This window comes from Silurus aristotelis (assembly GCF_946808225.1).
Source record: "Silurus aristotelis genome assembly, chromosome: 3".
Classification (NCBI taxonomy): domain Eukaryota; kingdom Metazoa; phylum Chordata; class Actinopteri; order Siluriformes; family Siluridae; genus Silurus; species Silurus aristotelis.
The window spans coordinates 11,956,953-11,975,663 of record NC_139576.1 but is presented as its reverse complement, the minus strand read 5'-3'; the positions used below and the strand labels follow the sequence as shown (position 1 = coordinate 11,975,663).

At 39.2% G+C, this 18,711-nt stretch overlaps 1 protein-coding gene across 3 annotated transcripts in view; it reads left to right on the top strand.

The window, feature by feature from the left end:
- Positions 1–18,711, top strand: part of LOC310723627 (phospholipase D1) — a 30,096-nt gene that overhangs the window by 2,169 nt on the left and 9,216 nt on the right. For 2 of the 3 annotated variants that reach the window (XR_014532735.1, XM_083536952.1), the window contains exons 2-18: positions 938–1,109; positions 2,932–3,062; positions 7,011–7,156; positions 7,380–7,497; positions 7,586–7,651; positions 8,444–8,502; positions 8,604–8,696; positions 9,278–9,430; positions 9,547–9,696; positions 10,016–10,099; positions 10,802–10,883; positions 10,967–11,077; positions 12,055–12,264; positions 14,067–14,268; positions 14,863–14,994; positions 15,318–15,443; positions 16,136–16,254. Coding sequence is in view for 2 of the 3 variants with exons in the window: in XM_083536952.1 (XP_083393078.1) it covers positions 971–1,109; positions 2,932–3,062; positions 7,011–7,156; positions 7,380–7,497; positions 7,586–7,651; positions 8,444–8,502; positions 8,604–8,696; positions 9,278–9,430; positions 9,547–9,696; positions 10,016–10,099; positions 10,802–10,883; positions 10,967–11,077; positions 12,055–12,264; positions 14,067–14,268; positions 14,863–14,994; positions 15,318–15,443; positions 16,136–16,254 (2,121 nt within the window). In the remaining variant the exon portion in view is untranslated. Of the gene's footprint in view, positions 1–937; positions 1,110–2,931; positions 3,063–7,010; positions 7,157–7,379; positions 7,498–7,585; positions 7,652–8,443; positions 8,503–8,603; positions 8,697–9,277; positions 9,431–9,546; positions 9,697–10,015; positions 10,142–10,801; positions 10,884–10,966; positions 11,078–12,054; positions 12,265–14,066; positions 14,269–14,862; positions 14,995–15,317; positions 15,444–16,135; positions 16,255–18,711 lie in introns of all 3 variants that reach the window. The other variant, XM_083536951.1, reaches the window with a different exon arrangement.

Sequence of the window (18,711 nt, the reverse complement as noted above, 5' to 3'; positions counted from 1 at the left end):
GATAGCAGCCCCTTATTTCTTTTAATGACACAAACAGGGACACTAGAAATACACACAGATTATCTTGATTGTATTTAGGCTATTCAAAGTCATTTTGCACAGAGGTTTGTTTGTCACATGATGTCTCCTCATGCCATTTTTGTTATGCCATTTGAGCTCAGCCGCACATGTGCTATTAAATCATGTGAAATCAATGTCTATCACTCTGTGTGGGATCAAACAACGTTACACCCCCTTGTCCTCTGATGACTGGTGTGTCACTTTGCATTTGGACCACTAGAACGGCCACTGGTGTGGAGAGAGTCGGCACCTCATTAACAGCTCTCTCCCCGAGCGTAACAGAGAGCTGAACACTACAGCCGGCAGATATGAAATCCATACTTCATGCATTTTGCATGAGGGGGCAATGATCAGTGGCTGCACGCCAATTGTTTCTGTCTTTTTTGTGCACAGGGTATTTACTGATGGAATTACTGATAAATGGAACCAATTGAGAAAAAAGCAATATTGTCAGAAAAATCAAGGCTGGGGAATTAAAGACACAGGAATGATTTTATTCTTAAATGCCCCGAATTTCTACCTCTGCTTTAGAATCAAAATATACATCAACATTATGTGTAATATGAACAAAACCATTGATTATATATTAAAATAGTTTCAGGTGATTGAAACTGAAACAGTCCAATACTTAAAAAAAGTAAAAAACTGCAGTGATATATATAGAATAGGGTTAGGGTTAGAGATGGTTCATTGCATTGTTAATTTTTGATTTCTTTATTGATTTCTTGCATTTTTGTAATAAATAATTGTTTTTAACGTCTATATGTGGTAAGAAAACTTTTTTCGCCAAAAACTTACGACTACCACTGTGACCATATTTATTACATAATTCAATTATGTTTAGAAAACCATAAACTTTTTTAATTGCTTTTGACAGATATTATCAGAAGTGTGCGTGGACACATTGGAAATGGCCGTGTGTCAAAAACCTCTCTGCTTGGAGCGGCTGGAGTCGGACACAAGTGTCTTCTCAGCCAGTCTGGATCACTACGACCTACAGGATAATACAGAGGAGCTGGATGTGGACAAGTGTGATGCCAAACTGCAGGGTCTGTTCTTTTATCTCTGATTACACAAAACATTACTTTTCATGCGGGATAAATGCTAACTATACTACCTTTAAATAATAAATTATACACTAAGTCTTCATATATAATATATCACATGTAAATGTCATCCTTTACCATATTTAAAAGTGGCATAAATTAAATTCCAGCATTTCTAATCTACCTGATGCTTAAATTCTATGACTGAATAATTTGTGTTATCAGTATAATATTTTAGTAATACTACCATTGAAGCTATGTATAATGCACTACAACTGTACTTACACAATATAAAGCATACACAATATACTATAATGCATGGTGTATGCTATATAAATGCTTTCTAAGTAGTTATTGTTACATGCATTACATTTATAGTATGAGTATACTGTATATCTGTTGTGTCCATAAGAAGACTGTAAACACTAATGTTGCAAATTGGGAATAAAACACGATTTATATGTTTTTGCATACATTTCAATAGCAGTACACTGTCAAAAGTGAAATGTTTTCTTCCTTTATTGTAGCACTTTACTGGTTCCCTGGTGGTCTAGTGGTTAAGATGCAGCGCTCTCACCGCTGCGACCAGGGTTCGATCCCCGGTCAGGGAACCATCCCCAGCCACTCTTAGTGCCGGTCCCAAGCCCGGATAAATTGGGGAGGATTGCGTTAGGAAGGGCATCCAGCGTAAAACATGTGCCAAATCAAACGTGCGGAGGATCCGCTGTGGCGACCCCTAACGGGAGAAGCCGAAAGAAAGTTTTATTGTAGCACTTTACTAGTGCAAACAGTGATATATTTAGTTTTATTTAATTTAGAGTCTGTAATTTTATTTTCTCAATGGTTAAGGCATTGGGTTACTGATCGGAAGGTTCAGGGGTTCAAGCCCGGGTATCGCCAAGCTGCCACTTGTGGGGCCCTTGAGCAGAACACCTTAACCCTCTGGGCTCCGGGGGTGCAGTATCATGGATCACCCTGCGCTCTGACCCCAGCCCACTATCATTGCTTGGATATGCTAAGAAAGAATTTCATTGTGCTGTAAAGTACATGTGACAAGCATAAAGCACCTTTTCATTTTCTTTCTTATTTATAACATCATATGTTTAATCTGTTTCTAGATATGTGTAAAGGTTTGCTTTCCTTACTAACCTGAGCTGAAGTCTTTCTTGTATAGGAAAATGTGCATTAACATGCACTAGTCACATTTTCCTATACAAGAAAGACTTCAAATCTGATCATTTAGAATGGAGAATTAAGAGCATGGTGCTATTAAATACTATAAATATAAGCTTTGGCATGATATTTTGATCAGCTTTAATGTACAGGATGAATCTCACAATATTATTAGACTGATAACAAATAAAGCATTTTACACAATTATATTTGTTAACATTTACACATAAATCACTGCCAATCACTGCCAGTTGATGATTGGCAGTGATTTACACATAAATCACTGCCAATCATCAACTGCAGACAAAGTAAAGGATAAAACAGCACAAAGTGTTATGTTTGTTAGTGTCATTACAACATGCCATTACAGCTATATCAACATCCTATCAACAAGCTCAAAATTACAGGCCCACCATTACACTATGTCTCTCTCTCTCTCTCTCTCTCTCTCTCTCTCTCTCTCTCTCTCTCTCTCTCTCTCTCTCTGTGTGTGTGTGTGTGTGTGTGTGTGTGTGTGTGTGTGTGTGTGGGTGTGTCTTCAGTGTCTGAATATCAATCTATTGCATTATGTAGATTGGTAACTAAAAATGTACATTATGGCAGTATCACTGATATAAACCTATCCAATATAATAACGCTTGTTTATTTTCAGAATCAAGATGGCACAGTTTTCAAGCAATATACTCGTTTCTTCCATTCAAGTCTTTGGATTGTAAGGTGTTCCTCGAAGACATGCCAATTCTGGTGCAAGTGACAGAGGTGGAGCGCTTTACAAGCACAAGGGTACACACAATTCTTTATTTATTCACACACACAGGTACAGTTAGGGATGTTTGAAAATAAGGTCATAATTAAGTATTTCTAATCATGCTGGAACTTCAGGGGCTGTTGTTACACAGCAAGTGTAGTTCCTGTGCATTTCCTGCTACCTTGACACTAATTAATATTAGAAAATAATATTATAATATTCTATTTGTTAACTTAAATCATGCCATTTATATTTTTACTATTATTGTTTCAATTGCTTTTTTATTGTACACTATATGGACAAAAGTACTGGGAGTCATATATGGTTCTTCGCCAATCCCAGCTATTAGGGTCACTCTTAGTGCCGTTTCCCAGCCCTGATAAATGGGGAGGGTTGCGTTAGGAAGGGCATCCAGCGTAAAACGTGCCAAATCAACTATGCGGATAACAAACTAGAGTTTCCGGGGGCCCGAGTTACCAATGACCGCCACAGATATTGTTAGCTAACAGGGTACCGGTGGAAATTGGGCTACTGTCCGAAGGAGGAGAAGAAGAGGGGAAGACGTCTACAGAGACAGCAGGAAAAGAAGAATTGTAGGAGAGTGGAGGTTAGAGTTGAAACTTTAAATGTAGGTACTATGACGGGTAAAGGGAGAAAGATAGCTGATATGATGGAGAGGAGAAAGGTAGATATGCTGTGTGTTCAGGAGACCAAGTGGAAAGGGAGTAAGGCCAGGAACATTGGAGGTGGATTTAAACTGTTTTATCATGGTGTGGATGGAAAGAGAAATGGTGTAGGGGTGATTCTGAAGGAAGAGTACAGTAAGAGTGTAGTGGAGGTGAAGAGAGTTTCTGATAGGGTGATGATCGTATAGGTGGAAGTTGAAGGGATGAAGATAAATGTCATCAGTGCCTATGCTCCACAAGTTGGCTGTGAGATGGAGGAGAAGGAAAAATTCTGGAGTGAGTTAGATGAAGTGGTAGATGGTGTACCTAGGAAAGAACAGTTGGTGATTGGGGCAGACTTTAATGGGCATGTAGGTGAAGGGAACAGAGGTGATGAGGAGGTGATGGGTAGGTATGGTTTTAAGGAGAGGAATGTGGAAGGGCAGATGGTGGTAGATTTTGCTAAAAGGATGGAAATGGCAGTGGTGAACACTTATTTTAAGAAGATATCATAGGGTGACGTATAAGAGTGGAGGAAGGTGCACACAGGGGAACTATGTGCTATGCAGGAGATGCAACCTGAAGAAGATTGGAGACTGTAAGGTGTTGGCAGGGGACAGTATAGCTAGACAGCATCGGATGGTGGTCTGTAGGATGGTTTTGGAGGCGAAGAAGAAGAGGAGGAGAGTGAGGACTGAAAGAAGAATGAGATGGTGGAAACTGAAGGAGGAAGAGTGTAGTGTGAGGTTCAGGGAAAAGGTCAGACAGAGGCTCAGTGGTGTTGAAGAGGTGTTGGATGATTGGGCAACTCCTGCAGGAGTGATGAGGGAGGCAGCTAGAAAAGTACTTGGTGTGACATCTGGAAATAGAAAGCAAGACAAGGAGACGTGGTGGTGGAATGAAGAAGTGCAGGAGATCATAAGGAGAAAGAGGTTGGCAAAAGAGAAGTGGGATAGACAGAGTGATGAGAAAAGTAGGCAGGAGTACAAGGAGGTGCGGCAGCTGGTAAAGAGGGATGTGGCGAAAGCCAAGGAAAAGGCATATGAGGAGCTGTATGAGAAGTTGGACACTAAGGAAGGAGAAAAAGATTTATACCGATTGGCCAGGCAGAGGGACAGAGCTGGGAAGGATGTACTGCAAGTTAGAGCAATAAAGGATGGAGGGGGAAATGTGTTGACTAGTGAGGAGAGTGTCTTGAGAAGATGGAGGGAGTATTTTGAGCAGCTGATGAATGAGGAAAATCAGAGAGAGAGAAGGTTGGATGATGTGGAGTTAGTGAAGCAGGGTGTAGATAGGATTAGTAAGGAGGAAGTGCAGCGATTAAGCGACTTAGAGGATGAAGAGTGGAAAGTCGGTTGGACCAGATGACATACCGGTAGAAGCGTGGAGATGTTTAGGAGAGATGGCAGTGAATTTTTTGACCAGATTGTTAAACAGGATTTTGGAAGGTGAGAAGATGCCTGAGGAATGGAGAAGAAGTGTGCTGGTACCGATCTTTAAGCATAAAGGAGATGTGCAGTCTTGCAGTAACTACAGGGAAATTAAGTTGATCAGTCACACCATGAAGTTATGGGAAAGAGTAGTGGAAGCCAGGCTGAGAGAAGAGGTGACCATCTGTGAGCAACAGTATGGTTTCATGCCGAGGAAGAGCACCACAGATGCCTTATTTGCTTTAAAGATGTTGATGGAGAAGTATAGAGAAGGACAGAAGGAGCTGCATTGTGTATTTGTGGATTTAGAGAGAGCGTACGACAAAGTGCCGAGAGAGGAGTTGTGGTATTGTATGAGGAAGTCAGGTGTGTCAGAGAAGTATGTGAGGGTGGTGCATGTATGTAGGACAGTATGAGGACAGTGTGACGGCAGTGAAGTGTGTAGTAGGTACGACAGACTGGTTGAGGGTGAAGGTTGGACTGCATCAAGGATCGGCCCTGAGCCCTTTCCTGTTTGCAGTGGTGATGGACAGGTTGACGGACGAGGTCAGACAGGAGTCTCCCTGGACTATGATGTTTGCGGATGATATTGTGATTTGTGGTGAGAGTATGGAGCAGGTTGAGAAGAGCCTGGAGAGGTGGAGATATGCGCTGGAGAGAAGGGAAATGAAACTCAGTAGGAGTAAGACAGAATACATGTGTGTGAATGAGAGGGAGGGCAGTGGGGTGATGCGGTTGCAGGGAGAAGAGGTGGAGAAGGTGGAGGAGTTCAGGTACCTGGGGTCAACAGTGCAAAGTAATGGAGAGTGTGTTAGAGAAGTAAAGAAAAGAGTGCAGGCAGGGTGGAGTGGGTGGAGAAGAGTGACAGGAGTGATTTGTGATAGTAGGGTATCTGCAAGAATAAAAGGGAAAGTTTATAGGACTGTGGTGAGACATGCAGACCGCTTCTACAAACATTTGTGAAAGAATGGGTCGCTCTCAGGAGCTCAGTTAATTCCAGCATCGTATCGTGATAGGATGCCACCTGTGCAAGAACTCCTGTCGTGAAATTTTCTTTTTCCTAAATATTCCACAGTCAACTGTTAGTGGTATTATAACAAAGTGGAAGCGATTGGGAATGACAGCAACTCAGCCACGAAGTGTTAGACCCAAAAAAATCACAGAGCGGATGCTGAGGTCACCAGCTTTCTGCAGAGTCAATAGCTACAGACCTCCAAACTTCATGTGGCCTTCAGATTTGCTGAAGAACATGTATAGAGAGATTTATTGAAATTGTTTCCATGGTCGAGCACCAGCATCCAAGCCTTACAACACCAAGTGCAATGCAAAGCATCGAATGCAGTGGTGTAAAGCACACCACCACTGGACTCTAGAGCAGTGGAGACGTGTTCTCTGGAGTGAATCAAGGGTCACTGTCTGGCATTCCGATGCACGTGTCTGGGTTTGGCGGTTGCCAGGGGAACGGTACTTGTCTGACTGCATTGTGCCAAGTGTAAAGTTTGGTGGAGGGGGGATTATGATGTGGGGTTGTTTTTCAGGAGTTGGGCTCGGCCCCTAAGTTCCAGTGAAAGGAACTCTTAATGCTTTAGCATACCTAGACATTTTGGACAAACAGTTTGTGGACGGCCCGTTCCTGTTCCAACATGACTGTGCAACAGTGCACAAAAAAATCAAACAAAGAGTCTTGATTGTAGAAAAACTACAACAAGTAAATAGTTATAAGGTAAAGCAGTGAGAAATGTGCAGATGCTGGTGTACAAGTACATAAAGACAAGTAAATAAGTAAGAATGTACATAAGTACAAGTAACAATGTATAAAGGATATAGTGTGTATGTGGATATTTAAAACTTATCTCAAATGACATGTTTTGAACTTCTACTCCGCAAGGTGTTGAATCCTAATCTGTACACTATCGAGCTAAGCCATGGGAATTTCACATGGAAAATCAAGAGACGTTTCAAGCATTTTCAAATGCTTCACCAGGAGCTGCTTAAGTTCAAGGCCTTATTAAAGATCCCGCTGCCAAGTCGAATGTAAGCTACACACATAAATGAATACAAAAACACACTAGCTTCCTTTAATTGCTTTTTATTGCTGTAGGTAATAATATTATTCTTAGCTCAAAATCTAACCTTAGTTCTCAGAAGGGAGTCTTTAATATCTCTTATATTTTTAAATAAAAACTTTCTTGAGAAGAGGGGAAAAAAATGTCTGGTGACAATTTTAATGCTGAAGTGTTTGCTATATCTCTTTCAGTCATTCAGCCAAATGGAGTTCATACAGAAGTCACAAAAGGTCTCAGACAGGACACATGCCCACGCTGCCACACAGACCTGATGCTCTTGTCAAGGAGGAACAGCTGATCAGCAGAAAAGTTAGAACTGTCATCTTACACCATATACTTTAAAAACAAACCAAAAAAAATGTTTGACTACTGTAGTGAACTTTTTGTGCTTTATTAGAAGCGGCTTGAAGACTATCTTAAGAATATTCTGAAAAAATCGTTATACAGGAATCATCCTGCAACAGTAAGTAACAATAATATTAATAATAAACTAATGTGCAGTAGTACTGACTAACCAAGCAAACCTGTAGCATTCTTTTCACACATGAAAGTCTCTAGTGATTTAATCAACAATTGCAGTTACTGTTCACTAAAGCAAAAATAAACAAGCAAATGGTGGCATGGGTGTTTCAGGAGTGCATTTGTTTCATTTTTGCTACTTTTCTGCACAATTATTTATTGGTTTAGCACATTCTTTTTGACCTAAAATTAATCTATAGAGATCGGCTTGCAATTTAATGTTATAGAAAATTTAATCATACTAGTTGTGTTTTTCTAATATAAAAGAAACAGTTTCTTAAATATTGATAAGCATGCTACAATAAAAGCTATTAGTTATTACTATTACAATTTTATAATGCCCAATTCCAGTCAAAATGAGTCCAGTCATTTCATACATACTATATTTATATTATTATTATAATACAAATATTCTGTTTGCAGATCATTTCACTTCTTTTTGTAAATAAACGCTTGAATTTAGTAGAATTACCAATTGAATAAGTTTCAAGTGCAAAATCTAGATTTAGCAGAAATATTTTATAATCATATACTTATTCACTTTGGAAATATAGTATATATTTAAAAAATTAATTCTAGATATATTTGCTTGTTGATTTTTTTTTTTTTTTTTTATAATATGCACATTTCCAATTAATTGTTTTATATTAACATTTTATTTTCATTTACTGTGACATTTACCATGTCTTAAAGCTTGAAGCTGATGATTTACTTGTGTCTCTGAATTTCATTTCAGCTTGAATTCTTAGAAGTAAGCCAAATATCATTTATCAAGGAGCTCGGACCAAAGGGAATGTAAGACCAGTATACAGTGTCAATCATATTTTTTCCCCCCTAATAACTAGTCTTACTTTGTTAGATACAGAGTAATTTATGTTCATTTTGGTTTTTAAAAGTGAAGGTATGATCCTAAAGAAGTCTGGAGGAAACACGTTCCCGGTCTGTTACTGGTGTGGGTCAAACAGTGTGTGCTATCGCTGGTCCAAAAGGTAAAACCTCGTCTTTAATCATATTTACCTGTTTTTTATATTTAAAAAAAATAAATATCATGGACCCACCAAAAAGCAATACGTCCACCTCTTAAATCATATGATACTGCCTGTGTTTGTTGTTGTTTCAAGCCACTCCCTTTAACAGAGAAGAACTGATACCTCATTTTCTGTTAAAACAGCTCAGGCTGACAGGCTTACAGTTATCAGCATGTGACCTGCAGTTTTTGTTACTCTGTAGCATAAAACAGCACTGGCTCTGAAATAAGTAGGACAGAATAACACACGCTCGTGTTGAACTATCTTCACGTGAGGAGAAACACTGTTTTTATTTCGGTTTCACCGGCAGCTAGTGTTACGCCTGCATAATTCACACAGCTCGTAAAAGCAAATAGTGTGGGTTTAGCTCCAGTTGAATTTTGCTTCTCGGGTTGCGGTGCTAGCTGGGTACTCGGGCCGAGGCATGGCTTTTGTTGCGGCTGTTGCACTTATTTCTGCTTTTTACAGCTGTTTGCTTATGGCAGTTAAAGCAGCTCTCACTCATGTCTCAGCTCTCATCGGGCGCCTGCTTCATGTTTCAGATGGCTGGTGGTGAAAGATTCCTTTGTTCTCTACATGAAGCCAAAAGACGGCCAAGTAGGGACAGTGATTCTCTATGACAAGGGTTTCCACATCAAAATAGGGACCGACGAGACCGGAGTCATGCATGGTGTGACAATTGAAAACCTCTGTAGGCACGTTTTACTGGACTATTTACCTTTACTGCAGTGCAGAGTTAATCTTAATTTGTACCATTTAATGGCCTCACATTTTCTAACCCTAACCCTTTTTTTTAAATTCTTTATTACAGGGCTCTTACCATTAAGTGTTCCACCTATAGGCAGGCTCGCTGGTGGGGGCACTCCATTGATGAATTTGTCCAAAGGTTTGGTCAGGAGTTCTTGAGAGAAAATCGCCATGGCTCATTTGCCCCTGTCAGAGAAAACACAAATGCACAATGGTGAAGAACAGCCCAATTTCCAGCAGTAATGTTTTATTATACAACATTTTATTCGATGTATTTGAGCTTTATGCAAGTAAATGCTCTATAATTGTGTGCTTAAGGATTTTTTTTTACTTTCACATTTTTAGATTTAGACTTTTATGACCAGTTTTACAGACTGCTTCTAACAGTCAATTTAGTTATCAATACATTCTGTTTCTTGTGTTAGTTTTAACATCTCATGTCGTGATTGGTTTGCTTTGAACATTTCCTTTATCAGAAAATATCTGCAGGACACCCTGGATTTTAAAGAAATCTTCCCATGTCTCCTTTGAAGGTTTGTCAATGCAGCTGGGTACTTTGATGCCATTGCTGATGCCCTAGAAGGTGCAAAGGAGGAAATCTTCATCACAGCCTGGTGGTACAGATTAGACTCAGCATCAATCATTCCTCTTGTTCCTAGGTTTGACGACGCTGTGAGCACTTATTTCACACCCCTTGATGTTGTAGAGGAATATGCAGGACTCATGCTTGCATGCAGTAGCATGTGTACTCGTTTCCTGAAATTAAATCACATTCCACCTGGGGATATTTGATAGGAACTTTTTTCTGACAATGTGTGAATAAGTTCCTCCCTGGGAAGGATGAAAAAGATTATAAATCTTACAAAAAGGCTTCTGAAAACTGTCCCTGCTTTAAAACTGTGGAAAATATGAGGATTTGAGTAGATTTTTAGTGAAAGTATTTAGTATAAAAAAAGCTTACTTACATGAAAGTATAGGTTCTTTGTCAAATTCATATTTAATTTAAAAATGAAGTATGGATGGGAAATTATTTGCTTGAATATAAAGTAAAAAATGTTTATATTACAGTATTCTAAAGTATTTAGGAAATTGAAAATGATCAATCAAACATGAATATTCATTTTAATGGATTGTATGTTTAATCAGTTAGAATTAAGCAAACATGGGCAGATTTTGACCAATAAAGTTTGATCTACCTCTGAACTAATTGCATTTGCAAACCTGGGCTTTTAATATTTCATTTATTAAATGTCAATGAGCAGCAAAATACAAAGTTAATGTAATGGTACTGAGGGTTTTTCATTTGCTGATATACTTAGGCTGAGTCCAGAAATCTTTCTTAAAAGACCTGTGGTAGATGGAAACACATGGAGGTTGGACCATGTCTTAAAGCGAAAAGCAGTGAGTAATTTCTGCAGCTTACAAAGCTCCCAGATGAACACAAATGTGGTGTTGAATATCATTGTCTCTGATTTTTCTGCAAGAAACAAGGGGTAAAGATCTGCGTCTTGCTCTACAAAGAGGTCGAAGTAGTCCTGGGCCTCAACAGTGAGTACACCAAGAAGACTCTGATGGGCCTTCACTCCAACATCATGGTGAGTCATACAGTATGTCAAATGTTCCTAAACGCTACCCCCTCTCCTCAGCTGACAGAGATACAGAGGGGAGCTGTCTTCCTGCATCAGCTTTTCCCTCCCCCATCACCGCTATCTGACTCCTACAGCCGCTCATATCCCACTAAGTACAAAGTCTCTATCAAAACATATCATGCATAGTGCTGGAGCACCCAGCTTGCTTCTGGCCTCTGGTCATAGGGAGGGGCAGCATACTTAGATCATGTTTGAGCTCTGCTTAACTTTGCAGTAAAAAAAAGAAAAAATTAGGGGAGATCACATAGTTTCAAACCCTATGGATCTCATCTGGTGATGGTCAGGTTGTTCCTTGTTGAATGTCCTGTTAAGAGCTGCAGGCAGCAAGTCTGCCTTGGTCACCTTCAATTGTGAAGAGCCTTCATGGCACCATGGTTGTGTGGCACGCATCACTGCAGAAGGCTAACCCCAGGCAGGGAAGAGATTGACACACCGTCATATTATCTTATTGGAGTGGTGCTTGAAATTGTGCAAAAGAACGGTGCTGGGAAGTGGCTGGGGACCCACACCCCAAGGAGATGGTAGCACCACAGCTGGGTGGAGGTATTCTTGGGCCCTGCTGGTGTACAAGCACCTGCTAGGGGCAGTATCCTCTGGAGGTTTTGAAAAAACTGCTGGAGACGCAGCTGTACTTGTTTCTCACATTGTGCGCCACCATCTTGTGAGCTCTGCTATTTTTGGCATTGTGTTGTCTGCGGTGAAGACAGGAGGTTTTTTTTCTAGCTATCTTTCAAATTTACACAAATTGGTTTAAATAGTTTATTAAATAAAAATTAAATTTAATGAAAGAACTTGTCATTTAGATGGGGTTCAGTGTACTAAAATATATATATATTTTTACTTTCCATTTTGATGGTTATGGAACCAATAGTTTATAATGTGGGTTGAAAACAACAAACTCTCATATCTGTGCTGAGTGACAGGTGATCCGGCATCCAGACCATGTTCCCTCCACATCACTACTCTGGGCTCACCATGAAAAATCTGTGGTGATTGACCAGTCAGTGGCCTTTCTGGGGGGCATTGATCTTGCGTATGGGAGATGGGATGACTCCCAACACAGACTGACCGATGTGGGTAGTGTGAGAAGGAGTCCTCAGGCCAGCCCTGCAGTTTCCCCTGACCTCACCCGGGTAAGTCAACCAAGGGTTAAGTATATATATAATGTTTACAAAGAATAAATACTAATAACAAGAGTTTCAAGCCAAGCCTTCACAGAAGGCCTTCACTATATCACAGAACAGCAGGTGACCTGCAGTAGTATAGCTCCCTAAGGAAAATATTTCTCTCCCACTCTTCAGGGATATACAGCAAATAGGCTTTATTGAGGCGCAGAAATAGAAAGTATCACTGGCTGTTCAGACAGGCTTCTCCTCTGAGCCGTAAGTGAATTGGACAGGAGTAAACTTGCTGTAAATGTGACCCGTTGAGAGCAATAGCCCACAGTGGCACTGCAATGTTTGTCAACATCAGGCTACCCTCATCAGGGAAGGTGCCACGCTATTGCCAGCTGGGTGTTTCTGAGATCTGTCAAAGTGCTCGATGAGGGGAATGAAACATGCACCTGACAGCTGCCGACTCAAGCTTCTTCTACCGATGGGGACCAGTGCACTGTCTCGTTGTGTATAAGAGGCACTTCATGTTCTTTATATCTGCATGAACAGACCATGTTTTGGAAACCTAGAATTATAACAAATATTACAAATATAAAAAGACATTTAGACTTTTAGCAAAGTTCCAACTGGTAATTAGTATTTTTTTCTGCTTGGTACAGGCATAATATTGACTTGAGAAGACCATCCTATACTGCATTTAAACCAGTGCCAGTTTTACTGTTGCACGGATTGATTTTGTGGTTAGGGGTCTGTATTTCAGGTTTTTTTTTTCCACTAGCAAACGTAAAATCGCAATTACAGAGCATCTGGGGCACAGTTGAAGGGCCTGCGGTTGCTAATCCCAGTGCTCTCATGCTGAGGAACATCGCCTGGCCTTACTGGGTACTTCCTTCCCCCGGAGAGTTGCATTAAACATAAAGGGTCTGCATGGATGAGTGACTCAACAAATTACTGGGGGCCACTGAATGGGGGAGAATGATTTCTCTTATATGCCCCCTCTTGCAGACTGCAGTCTACCTGCTCACCATTGTGTCATTAAATATGGGTCTGGGCTTTTAAATAAACATGATTTCAGCCCTTCAAATCGAAGTGTTTATTGCATGTACTTAGGGGTTTCTATGCTCATGCATGAGTGACTGTATCTATCAACCCAAGTCTCCTCGGCTGTAAAATTCTGGCTAATATACATGAAACTGTTACAGCTGTTGGTGTAACCTTTTCCAAGCGTTTCCTAAGGAGCCTAGTGATATTTGCACTTAATAAAATTATACCCACCGGGAGGAGACTGCTGTGACATTTGACATTTGCCAAGTCCAGGCCACTATGATCCTCCATGAGCCATTAACCCGCACACTTCACAGGACATTTTTCCCTGCACTTAAAAGGCATTGAGTATATGGGGTCAGAGAGGGCTCGACTAACAAATTACACTCACCGATACTCTAATTTATGTCATAAAATCTGCCCATTGATTCAGGACAGGTGGACCATTACCAGCATCTACAGATGGCTAAATATGTCAGCTGCATTTAATATTGCTATAATGTCAGCAATACACAACGGTACTAACTGAGGGCAAGCACATACATAGACTGAGTTTTTCTTGCTATAATATAATAGTAATAAGTTACAGCTTATCTCCCTATGGATGCTGTGTGTTTACTTGAGAGCAGGTGGCAGATATTACTGAGAAACTGTCATTGTTAAGAAGGTCCCTAGGTACTGTATGTGCTAATATACATAGCAATAAACAAGACAGTTAAGATAGAAGAAGCTCAGATGATTTGCTGGACCTTGTTTACCCCTTCTTATACATTTAGGAGTCTGTCACAGTGTCTGAAGAGGATCAGGAGTTAAAGTTCAGTTCGCTGATAGAAGAAGAGGTGCTGGGTGGAGCAACAGCAGGAGAAACCTGTTCAATGGAGGAGCTTGCAGATACCCACACCAACCTCGCACTGCCTGTCAACAGACTCTACAGTGCAGCAAGGGAGGAGAAAAGCAGCTCAGAAAGTACAGAGTCCAGTAAGAAGAATATATTTACTCAAACTCCATTAGTGCGTTTGTGACTACAGAGACAGAAGTTAACTTTCAGAGTGAGCCACATTAGTTTAAAATAAGTTTTCTTTGATTTGGCATTTATTTAGCATTTTTTGGAAGAAGTCTTTAGTGAACAGTCAGCCATGAAACAATACGTTTTCAGAGGAATAAAACACAATTCGATTAAAGTAAATAAATAAATAAATCAGCCGAAAATATTCAAAAATAGAAACTTTACTGCACCTCACCACCCCATTGTTGGTTGGTTGCCTATAACAGCACATTCAGGTGCATATAATTCCTTATTTTATTATATGTAAATATAAAGAGTGTAGTGTAGTGTATGTATAGGTACAGATATATACACCACATCTATAATTCTTTCTAAAAGGTGATTTCAGTGTATGACCATGCACGTTTTGTGGTGTGTCGTGCTAGTAATTAAAAAATACAATACAAGTCTAAACACTGTGTGTGTGTGTGTGTGTGTGTGTGTGTGTGTGTGTGTGTGTGTGTGTGTGTGTGTGTGTGTGTGTGTGTGTGTGTGTGTGTGTGTGTGTGTGTGATTTCCTCTAACAGAGCACTGTAACAGAAGGAACAGTGTAAGCTCTAGATCGCTGCTTGTCCCAGAGTGGTACAGTAAGAGCCTGTCTCTGCGCTCCACTGACTCCTACCCACCAGGGCTACATCACATCCTTCTCTTTCCTCATGGTCAGCAAAACACACACACACACACACACACACACACACACACACACACACACACACACACACACACACACACACACACGCTACATAATTTAAATAGAGCTATAATCATGTATAATGAAACATGTATTTTACAAGTTAAGGCACTAGTGAATAATCTTCTGTTTTCATACTTTTTCTCTTTACACATAAATGAGTTAAACCTTATTTAAAAAAAATACAAATAAAAACTCAATGTCCTTCAAACATGCAAAGAGACAGTCACCTGAATGGTGTCTTGAATAAAGATTTAATCTCTGCACGTTGTTTTGGATTTGTTATTACAGACACCAGCTCCCTCAGAAGTCACAAAAGCAGCACTGAGCTTTGTGGTGAGACTCGCTTCTGGCACGGCAAAGACTACTGCAACTTCATCCTCAAAGACTGGGTCAAACTCAACAAGCCATTTGATGGTACAGAAGATATCCTCAGAAACCCCAAATATATATTTACATTTACATTTAAATTTACATTTGCAACATTTAGCAGACGCCCTTATCCAGAGCGACGTACAAAAAGTGCTTTGAGTCTCTAGCAATGAATAAATCTACACTGGTACGCCAGATTACAAACTTAATATAAATATTATATATATATATATATATATATATATATATATATATATATATATATATATATATATATATATATATATATATATATATATATATATATGATGCTGCTAAGGTGCTCTCTATTGTAAAACATTAATTTCAGTGATGTAAATTAGTAAAAGCTTGTAGTCATATGAATGTTAGCCATTCAGTCTTAAAAAAAAAAAAAAAAAAAAGCCAAGCAGAAGGAATGTTGAAAGTAAGACACAATTATTGTTCCAGGGTCATTCTACATCCAAGAGGGTTCACAATTATCTGAATTCCTTTCTAGCTATAACCAAGAAGAAATAAAGTTATTATTATTATTATCAATTTTGGTAAAAAAAAAAAAAAAAAGAAATAAAATACACTGGAACATCCTTTAGATTGTCAGCAACAATTTTGTTATGTTGATCAGTGTCACACAGTGGAATATATACAGTTAGTATACATATTACATCAACTTCCTTTTAAACAAGCCTCTGGTTTACTGGGTTTTGTTTCTTGTCCAGATTTTATTGACAGGTATAAGACACCGAGGATGCCCTGGCATGATGTTGGAGTTGTGGTTCATGGGAAGGCTGCTAGGGACATTGCAAGACATTTCATCCAGAGATGGAACTTTACAAAGGTGAGAAGTGTACTGAAAACAGAGGGAAAAAAATAATGATAATAATAATTATAAAAATAATAATAATAGCAATAATAAGTATGTTATTATTGCTATTATTATTATTATTATTATTATTATTATTATTATTATTATTATTATTATTATTATTATTGTTATTATTAATATCTTCATCTATATAAATAGTTTGATGCTGACCGCATTTTTGTTTTGGTACAGTAGAGGAAATCACAGCCCAGCTTCACAACTTATGTTATCATACGCACTTTTATTATTATTATTATTATTTTTTATTTTGGCCTCGACAACTCAATATTTACATATTATATTGGAGAATTCTGTAATTAAACTTACAAAATAAATACAATAAATAAATAAGTTCAAACACTATCAAACAAGTACTGGGAATATGCTTGTAATAAAATCTATATTGCAGGGTGTATTTTGCAATCAAATGGAGTCCATGGCTCCAAAAAGTTTGAGATATCTTGTTTCAAACAATACATTTTCTATTGATTATGAAATATTGTATGATTTGTGTACTACAGTGCATGTAGTGCAAAGTGAAATCTGACCACTAGAAACGTAAAAAAAAAGAAAAAGAAAAGAAAAAAAAAAAGAAAAAGAAATAAAGATCAAAATCATGCATGAACCACAGCCACCCCCAACCTCTTGTAGTCGTGTTTTTTTTTTTTTTTTTTTTTTTTTGAAGTGATCTTTATTAGCTTGAGCTTAGCACCCCCTGCAGTTGTGCATTGTGTCTTGTTCTGAATGCCGTCAGCATTCAATGGTGAGCCCACTCTCCCGGCTCCCTTTTAAAGCAATTAGAGGCCTTTTTACTCTGATTGTTCAGTAATTGAATTGGTTTGAGGCCTGTATGATTTCCTTTGCAATATGCCAGTCATATTTCAGGCTTGGCTACAGATCAGACACTCTCCTGGTGAATAATTAAAGTGGAAGGAGCCAGGTGTGTGCACAGCGCAGGAGGCCAAACAAAAGGCGGCTGAATGCTTCTGATGAGGTGTTTAGGGGAAATGAGAATTCTCTGCTCAAAGACAGTGCACTCTCATTTATTTCCTTTGGTGCCAGTTGACTGGTGCTGATTAGAGATCGACACTCAGCTATTTTCTGTATTCATCACGCCACAAAGAAAGAATGTCAAAGTGAGAACAATTCAATGTGTAATGAGAGTATGCGACAGTATGACATGCTATATTAGCACTTTTTCGTGCATGGGCTTTTTGTTGATATTTTTTTTCTTTTCTTTTATTACTTTGGTACACGTGGTCTAAGGGCATGGTTTTCCATTAGGATTTATAAACACCTTTATTATTTGCACACTCTACAGTCCAAACCTGAGAACCTGAATGGCTGTAAAAGCCAAGAACATCGCCGTTTCTAACAAAACCAGAAATGTGTTGTGCTTTCGCATTTTTGTCCGAGATGTATAACTGAAACTGATCGATCCTGATAGGCATAACACAATCCAATAGACAATCAAATAAACACAGATAACGGTACCAAAACCATCACACTCCTCTCTCCCTCCTGAGTATTAGCTTTTCACACATAAGTACCTTTCATAAAACACAGACAATGCCAAGTCAGGCTCTCACACACACACACACACACACACACACACACACACACACACACACTCACACGGAGGCTATTTTTGGGGCTGTGATGATTGGACGGTGTGATTCTCTGTCAAGGTCAGAGCAGTTTGGGCTGCCGCTCGGATGACTGCCAACATCCTGCAAGTCCGGTTAAGATCAGTCCTCCCTTCAGGATTCAATAGGTTTTAATCAACACATTTTGCCAGTTGTTAATTGCCTGCGATGCCTGCTGATAAAATAAATTCAATACTTTTATTGTATTAGTAACCATCTGTTTAAAAACACCAGGTCCAGATTATTGTTTAGCCCGCGGTCAATGTTGACATGCAGTACAGCTTGCTAATTTGCACGACCGAGCACTTCCTCGAAGAGGGGTGAAAGCGTTTAAGTGTGAAATGTAGGGAGAGGGGGAAAAAAAAACACATTACAGCGACCCAACCTGACCAGATAATTAAATTGTAAAAACAAATAGGTTTTTGGTGTAAAGTTAATATCTAAATCGACGGCTTTTTTTTGACAAATACTTTGAATATGTGAACATTTTCCTCCATGTACCTTTGTGAAAAGCCCAGAGAACTTAAAATGCATAATAATTACAGCTCCTTTGTGTATTAAACACAATAAGGAGAACAATAAAAGAACATAACATTGAAACAAATGGCAGTTAAGCTTTAGATGAGCCGTGGTGCCGATGAAAACAGTCTGAGTGTCGTCTGGTAAGGACAATAGTGATTAGAAATGCAGTTTGAAAATGTCTTTAGCCTCATGGCCTTGCATTTATTGTAATCAAGCCCACTGTTAGGGACAAAGAGGGGGCACGAGAACTTTCATTCAACCC